The sequence below is a fragment of the Oryzias melastigma genome, linkage group LG5, assembly GCF_002922805.2.
Source record: "Oryzias melastigma strain HK-1 linkage group LG5, ASM292280v2, whole genome shotgun sequence".
NCBI classification, from domain to species: domain Eukaryota; kingdom Metazoa; phylum Chordata; class Actinopteri; order Beloniformes; family Adrianichthyidae; genus Oryzias; species Oryzias melastigma.
The window spans coordinates 9,663,884-9,676,177 of NC_050516.1; the positions used below are offsets into that span (position 1 = coordinate 9,663,884).

General features: G+C 44.7%; 2 protein-coding genes across 6 annotated transcripts in view; both read right to left on the minus strand.

Moving 5' to 3' along the window:
* Nucleotides 1-11,618, minus strand: part of LOC112145496 (uncharacterized protein K02A2.6) — a gene marked incomplete at its 5' end in the record, with an annotated part of 14,149 nt that extends 2,531 nt beyond the window's left edge. The window contains 1 exon segment of the mRNA XM_024270764.1: nt 8,575-11,618. Within this exon segment, the coding sequence (XP_024126532.1) occupies nt 8,575-11,618 (3,044 nt within the window).
* Nucleotides 1-12,294, minus strand: part of dlgap4b (discs, large (Drosophila) homolog-associated protein 4b) — a 707,978-nt gene that overhangs the window by 429,988 nt on the left and 265,696 nt on the right. The window lies entirely within an intron of this gene.

Below are 12,294 nucleotides of genomic sequence, written 5' to 3' on the forward strand. Positions count from 1 at the left end.
GTTTGACAGTCTGTTACTGCCGCCGCGTTCTCTGGCTGCAGCTCGATGCAGCGACGTGTCCAGCGGAGCTCACGCCATGAATATCCCGACGGACAGACAGCTATGCTGGGCTTAAACCTCCAGAACATTTAAAACGTCCCCCGGTGCGCTTGCTGTTCCGAATGTCGGGGGTCCGCAGCTCTCGGGAGGCGGCGCCGGACGCGAGCCGGTACCACCAGACATGGTACTGGACGCGAACCGGAGCCAGCTTTAGGGTGCAGGAGCTCTCCACATCCTAGCGCCGGCCGGTTTCTGCTAGCAGCTCGGTGGTTGGAGGTTGGAGACCCGCCCGTGATCTAGTGAGAGCAGCCGGTGAGTTAGAGGGCGGGACGCCCGCGCGCGCGGTATGGAAAGGCACGTATGAGAAAAATCCGCAATTAATGCGTCAAAAAAATTGTCGGCGTCAAGCACATGTCGGATTAACGCGTTTTTAACAAGACAAATCTGACAGCCCTAATATATATATATATATACTGCTCAGAAAAAATAAAGGAACACTTTTTTTTTTTTATTGGACCTGGCATGAATTGAATTAAACCTGTCTGATAATTTCCTTGTTTGTTAAGTCGCTGAGGGCCTCGTTAATCAATTTCAGCTGTATTGGTGTCTATGGAATGAACAACAGGTGCACTTCAGTGGCAACAATTAGAAAACCCTCCATACAGGACTGGTGTTACATGTGGAGGTCATTTCAAGTTTCTCCCTCTTGATCTTTTTTGGCTGGTTTTCCACTCGTGCTGATTTTGGCTTGATAATTATCTCTACTGGAAGTATGAGGCGATTCCTTAACCCTACAGAAGTTGCACAGGTTGTCCAACTTCTCCAGGATGGCACATCCACAAGTGCTGCAGCAAGAAGGTTTAATGTGTCTCCCAGCACAATCTCCAGAACATGGAGGAGATTTCAGGAGACTGGTGATTATTCTGGGAGAGCTGGACAGGGCCACAGAAGGTCCTCAACCGCTCAGCAGGACCGATACCTGCTCCTTTGTGCAAGGCGGAACAGGCTGAGCACTGCTCGTGCCCTACAGAATGACCTCCAGAGGGCCACTGGTGTGAATGTCTCTACCCAAACAATCAGGAACAGACTTCATGAAGGTGGCCTGAGGGCCCCACGTCCTGTAGTGGGCCCTGTGCTCACTGCCCAGCACCGTGGAGCTCCACTGGCATTTGCTCAAGAACACCAGAATTGGCAAGTCCACCACTGGCGCCCTGTACTTTTCACAGACGAGAGCAGGTTCACCCTGAGCACCTGTGATAGATGTGAAAGAGTCTGGAGAAGACAAGGAGAACGTTATGCTGCCTGCAACGTGGTTCAACATGACAGGTTTGGTGGTGGGTCAGTGATGGTCTTGGGAGGCACGTCCATGGAGGGACACACATACAGTATATAATTTGTGTTCATCTCTAGCCACTCATTCATCTTCTTGTCTGCTTGGTCCCTTTTGAGGTCACGGGGGTGCCGTAGCCTTACCCAGCTACTGATGGGTGAAAGCAGGGTTGACCCTGGACAGGTCGCCAGTCAGTTGCAGGGTCTCAATCCCACACACATTCACTCTCACAGTCACAGCTGGGGGCAATTTAGAGTCACCAATTAACCTATGAAACATGTTTTTGGACGGTGGGAGGAAGCTGGAGGAGTCCCAGATGAAAACCCATGCATGCATGGGGAGAATTAACACACAGAAAGGTCCCAGTTGATGTTTCTGTTTCAAATCCCCCAGCCAGGTTTTTAACCAGGGCTTTCTTGCAGCGCTAACCACTGCGCCACCGTGCAGTCCACTGATAGGAAAAATAAAACTTAATCCAAACCAGATGATAAAAACAATTTTCATCCAATACTTAAAACAGTGCATATTTACAGTGAAGTTAAGAGACTAAACACAAAAGGAACTGCAAATTTTACCTAATGCCATAGCCCTAACCGCCTTCATGGGTAGATAGATACAAGCTTGTGGTGGATGAAAAAAAGGGCAAATCTGTGAAGAACATGCGGGCAGCCTGCACAAAACTTTAAGGTTGTAGACCCCTCAGTGAGCACGTTGATATAAAATGTTCAGTTCGGTGGCTGTTTTGGTTAAGTTGTTCCACTCCAAGCACAGAGTTTATTCAGACTGAGAAAACTCAGAGCGAACCAGAGTTCAGTCTGATTGGAAACAAACCAAGACCACCAGGAAAGATGGGTCAGTGAGTGGTTCCTGGTCTCAGAACCAGGGTCAGACTGAAAATGTGTTCTGTATTATCAGGTTAAACAAACTCTAGTTCACTTTAAGCAAATCAAATGTGTGCATTCTGAAGAAACTCTTAAATTACCAAAAGAAAGGCACCATCTATTTGCTTGGTTAAAATAAAATTGTATAATGAGATACAGTTGCAGTGCTTAATGGTTGAATCACTAAATAAAACACATTTTAAAATTATATTTATGTGAAAGGTCTTTTCATTGGGAGTAATAATCGCTAAAAAAAAAAAAAGTGAAATATTGTCTCTGGTACAGTCTTGGGATATATTGGGATATGTATTGTATCGCCACATTGTCAATACGCACCCCGGCTGCACACTGCATAAGGGGACCCGTTAGTGCCCCCTGAGGAGTGCAAGCTCCCTGCGTGGAGCCTGACTGTTGGGAATGAAGAAATTAGACAATCAGTGTGTAGTTTGCGTGGACATCCAGGCGTCCTACAGTACTTGCATAGCACGTACACACCCAGGATGTGTGAATTGATAACCTGTGATAACCTGTGTTGAACATTTGGTCACCCAACTTTTATTTGGAGTGCATCTTCTCAAGATAACAAAGTCTCTCTCCCAGCAGAGGGGCAATAAATCCATCCTTGTCACTCCCAAAGAGAACCTCAGCATCTTCATCTATGCTACCTCCAGCTCTGCTTCCTGTCTTTTCTTCAGTCCCACTGTTTCTAGTCCAAACAACATGGCTGGTCTCACCACAGTCTTGTACACCTTTCCTTTCATTTGTGCTGAAACTCTTCTGTCACACATCACACCTGACACTTTTCTCCACCCATTCCAACCTGCTTGCACTCTCCTCTTCACTTCTTTTCCACACTCTCCATTACTCTGTACTGTTGACCCTAAATACTTAAACTCCTCCCCCTTCTTTATCTCTTCTCCCTGTAACCTCACTCTTCCACTCTGGTTCCTCTCATTCACACACATGTACTCTGTCTTACTGCGGCTAACCTTCATTCCTCTCCTTTCCAGGGCAAACCTCCACCTCTCTAACTCCACCTCCACCTGTTCCCTGCTCTCACTACAAATCACAATATCATCTGCAAACATCATAGTCCATGGTGATTCCTGTCTAACCTCATCCGTCAGTCTGTCCATCACCATTGCAAACAGGAAGGGGCTCAGAGCTGATCCCTGATGTAATCCCACCTCCACCTTGAACTCCTCTGTCACCCCTACAGCACACCTCACCACTGTCTTACAGCCCTCATACATGTCCTGCACTGCTCGGACATACTTCTCTGTCACTCCAGACTTCCTCATACAATACCATAGTTCCTCTCTGGGCACTCTGTCATAAGCTTTCTCCAGATCTACAAAGACACAGTGGAGCTCTCTCTGACCTTCTCTGTACTTCTCTATCAACATCCTCAAAGCAAATGTTGCATCTGTAGTGCTCTTTCTTGGCATGAAACCATACTGCTGCTCACAAATGTTCACTTCTGCTCTTAGTCTGGCTTCCACTACTCTTTCCCACACCTTCATTGTATGGCTCATCAGCTTTATTCCTCTGTAGTTACCACAACTCTGCACATCTCCCTTATTCTTAAAAATGGGCACCATCACACTTCTCCTCCATTCCTCAGGCATCTTCTCACCACCTAAGATCCTGTTGAACAACCCGGTCAAAAACTCCACTGCCATCTCTCCTAGACACTTCCATACCTCCACAGGTATATCATCAGGACCAAGAGCCTTTCCACTCTTCATCCTCTTCAAAGCCCCTCTCACTTCACCTTTACTAATCTTTCTTACTTCCTGCTCCACAACCGTCACCTCTTCTACTCTTTGTTCTCTCTCATTCTCTTCATTCATCAACTCTTCAAAGTATTCTTTCCATCTTTCCATTACACCACTGACACCTGTCACCACATTACCATTCCTATCCTTGATCACCCTAACCTGCTGCATGTCCTTCCCATCTCGATCTCTCTGCCTTGCTAGTCTGTACAGGTCAGTCTCTCCCTCCTTACTACCCAACCTAGCGTACAAGTCATCATAAGCTCTTTGTTTGGCCTTTGACACCTCTACTTTCACCTTACGCTGCATCTCCCTGTACTCCTGTCTACTCTCCTCAGTCCTCTCAGTGTCCCACTTCTTCTTAGCTAGTCTCTTACTCCGTATACACTCCTGCACCTCCTCATTCCACCACCAAGTCTCCTTATCAACTCTCTTTCCTGATGACACACCAAGCACACTCCTACCTGTCTCCCTGATCACATTAGCTGTAGTTATCCAGTCATCTGGGAGTACCTCCTGACCACCCAGAGCCTGTTTCAACTGTTTCTTAAAAGTCATGCAACAATCTTCTTTTTTCAGCTTCCACCAGTTTGTCCTCTTCTCTGCCTTTGCCCTCTCTTTCTTCATCTTCTTCACCACCAGAGTCATTCTACACACCACCATCCTGTGCTGTCTGGAAACACTCTCACCAACCACTACTTTACAGTCACTGATCTCCTTCAGATTACACCGTCTACACAAGATGTAGTCTATCTGTGTGCTTCTACCTCCACTCTTATAGGTCACTCTATGTTCCTGTCTCTTCTCAAAGAATGTATTCACTATCGCCATTTCCATCTTTTTTGCAAAATCAACCACCATCTGTCCTTCTACATTCCTCTCCTGGATACCAAACCTGCCCATCACCTCCTCATCACCTCGGTTTCCTGCACCAACATGACCATTGAAATCTGCACCAATGACAACTCTCTCATTTCCAGGGATGCTCATCATCACTTCATCAAGATCCAACCAGAACTTCTCCTTCTCTTCCAGCTCACATCCTACCTGTGGGGCATACCCACTAACAACATTGAACATGACACCCTCCATTTCTATCTTCAGACTCATCACTCTATCTGACACTCTTTTTACCTCCACAACACTCCTAACAAACTCCTCCTTTAGGATAACTCCTACTCCATTTCTCTTCCCATCTCCACCATGATAGAACAACTTGAACCCTGCTCCTAAACTTCTAGCCTTGCTACCTTTCCACCTGGTCTCCTGGACACACAGTATGTCTACCTTTCTCCTCTGCATCATGTCCACTAACTCTCTACCCTTTCCTGTCATAGTTCCAACATTCAAAGTCCCAACTCTCAGTCCAACACTAGTGACTTTCCTCTTCTCTCTCTCCCTACGAACCTGCCTTCCTCCTCTCCTTCTTCCACCAACAGTAGTCCAATTTCCACCGGCACCCTGTCGGTGAACAGCACCGATGGCGGTCGTTGTTAACCCGGGCCTCGACCGATCCGATATGGATTTCGTAGGTCTGATTTGCATATTTGATTTGGCAAGATTTTACGTCGGATGCCCTTCCTGACACAACCCTCTGTATTTATCCGGGCTTGGGACCGGCACAATGAGACCCTGGCTTGGGCCCCCTCATGGCTACATTAAGGGCAATAAAGTTTTCTAAAACCTCTATTTCCCACTCGGATGTTAAGTCATTAAACCCTTGATAACCCTGGCTATTTCGCATTCCAAACTCTGGTTAATTTCAACCTGTCACCTTCAAAGGATCTTTTGGTTTCAGCAGATCGACCCCTGCGGAGTCTGCAAGAGATAGACGCTCAGAGTCCTTTGTTTGAAACACGTGAACCTTCGTAACTTTTCTCACGTTTTAAAAGACAGTACTTTTGTTAATTGGATCTAACATGTAAAACATCTCTTCACAGCTTTAGGAAAAAATGCTCTGTTATTACATGTGCGTAATCAAACCTTTATTCCTAAGAGAAGAAGATTCACAACTACTTTGAGGTTAAAATCCATGAAATAATCATGTGTAACCGTCAAAGCTTGGAGAATTGATTTTCTGTGTTTATGTGGACTTTGGGAAGTGTTTTATGTTGTCACATACAGGATTAATCCATGTATCATTCATTCATTTGTTTTTCAACTTAAAATCGAAAATGAAAAAACGAAAAACCAACCGTTTTTTCGTTTTTCCATTCAAAATTTAAAACGAAAAAATGAAAAACGAGCCGATTTTTGTTTTTTGGTTTTGCGCACCAAAACCAAAAAACGAAAATCGGATAACGGGACTTTGATTTCGTTTTTCGTAATCTCGTTTTTGACACAGGGGGAAACCCGAAAGTAGTTTCCGCAGATTCTTATTGTGAAAGTCTGCTGCACAGCTCCCGCTGTAGCCGTCTTTCTTCAAGGGAAAAGGATCCTTTTATTATTGTTTTGTGACAGTAAAAGGACAATCAGAGACCGGAGGACATGATAATACATCCGTTCCAGGTAAAAATCCGTTATATTATTTTTTCAGTCATATGTCTCTGACGATGTGAGTTTGCTACTTTGACAAGCTGTTGCTGACTCCAAGACGGCGCATGCACAGAGTTCTAACGGAGAGGTGGACATGTTTAGTCATCCGTGATGAAACCGTCCCAGAAACATGCTTCGAGCCTCGGGCACCTTCCTCCCTACAGGCGAGGAGTCCCGGTAACTAAAGCCGCACTTTCTGCTGCTTTGACGAGACTGTAAATGTCCGTTTTTACCTGCAGCTATTTCCTGGGGTTATTAATCCCATGATGTAGTTAAATATGAGAAGTTGTTGGCTGTACATTCAATGAAAAGCTCTGATCAGCAGTGTCAACATTGTCAGAATGTTGGTGACGGAACTTCCAGCGTCCCACATGTCTGGAAGGTGCTGCTAGCTAGCTAACATCAGACACTGCAGATCAGCGACAAAAACAGAGCTTTGTTTGGCTAATTTAAGATAAACACGAAACATGAAACAGTTGTCGTGGAAGAATGTACCAATGGACAATAAATAGTTATCGGAATAATGGATATAATTTCTACCAGGGAAAACACATTTGTCATAACAGCAGTAGCCAATAAATCAAATGCTGTGTGTTGTTATATTATGTGTTATGATAAATGTGACTTGGATAATTAGGCATTTTTTATTGTATATTTGTTGTTTTCATTGCAATTTTTTTTTATTTAATCTTCTATTTATTGAGATAAAGATTTATTTTCTTTTGTAGCCATCATAGTGTTTTGCATGTCATTAAAATGCATATAAATAAACTATACTTAAAATGATTAGCTACAATACTGTCGTGTTATCCAAAAGAAATACGAGGGTCCAACTGCTTACTTGTTAGATCTTATTTTATTTAGAACATTCTCGAACAGGCCTCTCATGCGTGTCTCTCTGACTCCTACGCGGCACGCGCCGTCCCCGAGCGGTGACGTCATTCACATGCGCCCTTCAGATCATAACAAAGTAGACGTAACATTACCTTAACACCACATCTCCCTTTTTTAAAATCAACACAACCAATGGGTAAGCAATCATTGATTAACAAACCTTACAAAGAAATCTACTTTGTGGTTGGGGAATGGTTTTGTTTAAATTTATACAAAAAAGAAACAACAACAACCAATGCTCATTTTGTTAATCAACTTCCTGAAAACCTTAACTGATCTTTTTTTTTTTACTTATTTCTTATTTAACTGTAAGTCCAATCTAGTGGGTTTCACAACAGCTCTCCCAGACCTGGTTCTGGGGGTGAATTTCGGTTCAGATGAGTCCTGGATCAGAGACTCTGTTGGTGGATCTTCAGCACAACCTGGAACTAGTTCCTCTCTATTGCTCTTGCTCGGTTCAGGTGAAGGCTACATGGCAACCAGATGACGACGGTTTCTCCTTAAAGATCCATAAGGTCCTTCAACCACGTATGAGCGTGGAGTTGTGTGGCTGCTGACAACATCTCCGCTTGATCCTAGGTCTGGTATCCACACTTCTTGTCCTGGAACAAGTTGGTTAAGATCCCGTGCTCAATGACGCTGGTTGTACTGCTGTGCATCTTTCATCCTCCTCCTTTCTTCTTGTTGGGAAACAGCGTCCATGTTTGGAAGAGCCGGTTTCAACAGGGCTGGAAACGTTGGCACCGTGGTGCGCAGCCTCCTCCCCATGAGAAGCTGAGCAGGGCTGTATCCATTCTGCAGTGGAGTAGATCTGTATGCAAGCAGTGCAAGATAGGGATCAGAAGCTTTCTTCAGGAGATCTTTTATGGTCTTGACTGCTCTTTCAGCTTCGCCATTACTTTGTGGATGTTTTGGGCTGCTTGTGATGTGATGAAATCCATACGACTGTGCAAACTTAGTAAAAATAGCTCCAGAGAATTGTGGTCCATTATCTGTCACCAGCTGCTCTGGAATGCCGTGTCGTGCGAAGATGGATTTTAGGTGGTGAATCACATTTGATGATTTTTGTGGCTGCAAGCAAAGCGATTTCCACGAATCTCGATGCATAATCTACTACCAGCAGGTAAGTTTTAGTTCCAAGCATGAACAGATCTGCACCCAGTTTTTGCCACGGCCTCCCCGGGTACTGTGTTGGCAACAGCGGCTCTGCGGGGTTACATCTTTCTTTGATGCAGATCCTGCAGTACAGAACTAACTCATTTATCTGCTGGCTTAATCCAGGCCACCACACAGACTGCCGTGCACGTTCCCGGCATTTCACTACTCCTTGGTGACCTTCATGCAGAGTTGTGAGCACGTCATTTCTCATCGATGAAGGGATAACAAGTCTGTCGCCCTTGAGTAACAGTCCATCATGCACTGAGAGTGATGCTCGTTCCACCCAGTAGGGTCGAATTGCTGGCTCACCGTTGTAGTGTGACGGCCATCCTTGCTCGCAGAGTTGCATCACTCGTGCACAGACGCTGTCCAGTTTCAGCTCTTGTCTCAGGTGTTCCAAGTAGGAGGTGCTTGCTGGCAAGTTCTCCATTATACTGTCCACATATATATTTGTGTCCTCCAGCAGCTCCTTGTCCTCTGGTGTTTCCTTATGTGTTATGGGAGCACGTGATAACATGTCCGCTGTCCACAGACTCTTTCCTGGCACATGCGATATGGAGTAGGAATAACGCATGAGCCGCATCTTGAACCGCTGGATCCGTGGTGGAAGTGCGTCTAACTGTTGAGACCCCAACAAGCTCAGGAGAGGTTTGTGGTCAGTCTCCATCTGGAAGTGCTTTCCAATGAGGAAGTTCCTGAACCTTTCGCAAGCCCAAGTAAGGGCTAGAGCTTCTTTCTCTATTTGAGCGTACCTCTGCTCTGTTTGCGTGAGAGCTCGAGAGATATAAGCCACGGGTCGCCAGTCGTTCTCCCATTTCTGTAGTAGGACGCTCCCCAGTCCGTATGATGATGCATCGGCTGAAACTTTGCTGTCACGATTTGGATCATACATGACCAAAACAGGAGGTGAAGACAAAGAATCTTTAAGGTCTTTGAATGCTTGAGCCTGGTCGACATCCCACACCCAGTGGTTCTTTTTAGAAAGAAGGTCTCTCAGAGGTTTATCTCTTTCTGCCAGCTGAGGGATGAACTTTCCCAGCTGGTTTACGGTTCCAAGGAAACTTCTCAGTTCTGAAACATTTGTTGGTTCTTTCATTTTTCTCACTGCTTCCGTCTTGCTTGGGTCAGGACTGATGCCATTGGTTGTGATGACATGTCCTAGAAAAGTCACTTCTTGCTTTGACAGGTCACATTTTTCCACATTCAGTGAAATGCCTGCCTCCTGCAACCTCTTGAGCACGCCATGTAGGCGACTGTCATGCTCCTCTTGTGTTCTGCCCCAGACCAGTACGTCATCCATGTGGCAAACCACACCCTCCAGACTGTCAATGACTTCTGACATTCTGTTCTGGAAATGTTCCGGAGCAGAAGCAATGCCGAAGGGTAGCCGCTTAAAATAATAACGGCCAAAGGGGGTAATAAAGGTGGTATATTTCGCTGACTCTTCTGTGAGGGGAATTTGCCAAAATCCCATATTAGCATCTAGCTTGCTAAAAATTTTGGCTCCAGCTAGTCTGCCAAGTGTTTCTTCCACTGAAGGCAGAATGTATTTTTCCCGACACACTGAACGGTTAAGGTGTGTGAGATCAACACAAATACGCACCTTGTCAGTTTTCTTTTTGGGTACCACCACCATGCCAGAACACCAGTCTGTTGGCTCCTCGATTCTGCTAATCACACCCAAGTCTTCCATGCGGGACAGTTCTTTCTTAACTTTGTCCATGAGTGGCAGTGGAACTCTCCGAGGTGTCTTTAGTGAGAAAGGCTGAGCATCTGGCTTTAACTTGATGTTATATGGCTGTTTCACTTCACCAAGGCCACTGCACAGTTTTGGGTAGCTGGTTTTTAGCGTCTCTATGGTCAGGTTGTCTAAGCGAGCAACTAGCTCCAACTTGTGAATAGCTGGTCTTCCCAGCAGTGCTGTGTGCAGGTGTTTCAGGATGTACACAACCTCTTTTGCTTCTTTTTCTCCTTTCTGAAGGTTCAGCTCTGTGTATCCAAGAACGTTTAATGGCTTTCTCCCAGGTCCTAGCAGAGGCTTGGTTGATTTCTGAAGAGTGGGTGGGATGCTGTTTTTGAAGATTTTTCTGAACACCTGAAGTGGCAAAACTGTTACGTCGGCTCCTGTGTCTATTTTAAATGACACGCTTTTATTGTTTATGTGGAGGTCTACCATCCACGGCTCTCCATTGCTGGTAACGCTACCAAGGAATAAAGCATCGACATCTTCTTCCACTTCATGCAAAGTCTTTCTATTTTTGCACACTCTTATGTAATGGCCTTTTTTTCCACATGCATGGCATGTAGTTTCATTAGCTGGACACTCACGTTTTGGATGGGGTGAAGAGCTGCCACACTTATGACACTGTGGGTTTGGTTTGTTGTGTTGAGTCCTCCATGGTTTGCTCTGTTTGAAGTCTGGATGTGATTTGGTTTTAACCTTTTGGCTGCTTTTGTGCACCCTGTCGACACATTTGGCATCTCCGTGCTGTGTTCTGGTGTCATTTTGCAGTGAAGATTGCTGCCTTTTCACTTCCTCGCTCTGTCTAGCCATGTTGATAGCTTTTTCCAGGGTGAGATCCGGGTCAAGCTGCATGCGTTCTGACAGGCGCTTATCGGACAGACCAACCACGAGTCGATCACGAATCAGCTCGTCATGAAGTGCTCCATAGCCACAGTGTTCTGCTAATGCATACAGTGCAGTAACAAATGCATCCACGGTTTCATTTTCTTCCTGCTTCCGCAAGTTGAATTTTGCACGTTCGTAGATTACAATTTTCTTCACAATGAAAAATGCTTGGAAGCCATCTCTCACTCCCTGATACGTCCCTCGTCGGTCTGCAGGCACGCTTAATCCTCGCATAACGTCATCTGCTTCATCTCCCATGCAGTAAATCAACGTATTTATTTGATTTTCTTCAGAGCTTGCGTTCAGGTTACTGGCAATGCGAAATCTTTCAAACCTTCTTATCCATTTTTCCCATTCTTGAGGCTTTGAGAAATATGTTGTAGAAAGGTATGGGACCACAAAAGAATTTTCTTCTACCCACTCCTTTTCAAGCATATCGTTTGCTTATACTTGTATATTTGTATTTTTCAATTCTTATATTTGAATTTTTAGATTCTTTTGCTTATTTTGTATTTTTGTATTTTTAAATTCTTACGCTTGTATTTTTAAATTGTTATTTTATTTTAATTTTGTGTTTGTGTTTGAAACAAAGAACAAACAAAAAAAACTTACCCCTAAAAGGCTTTGGATGTCATAAAAGCATTAGGAAAACCATGTTACAACATTGTTCCCTTCCCAAAAACAGACCTAGAGTTGTGCTTTGAGGCACTTTTGCATCTTTGACCAATTTTTGTGAAGATTATTTCAGCACCAAAACAGCAACCCCTGCGAGGCTCCGCCTTTACTGCGACGCCCCTCCCCTTTCTCCCATTTTTCTTCAACTTATGGCCTCTGGAAAAGCTTATCCCAAATCTTTGAGGAATGTTGAAGCTTCCCATACTGAGACTCAACAGCTCCACTATTTTATTTTTATTTATTTACCTTTTTAATAGAGGGGATGAGAGGTGGGAGGGGCTGAGGTTGACTCAGCCTGTAGAAACAAGAAGTAAGAATATAGGGTTCTTTTAAAGAGCCGTTACAGATCTGACTTTGAGATTATAACTAAATACC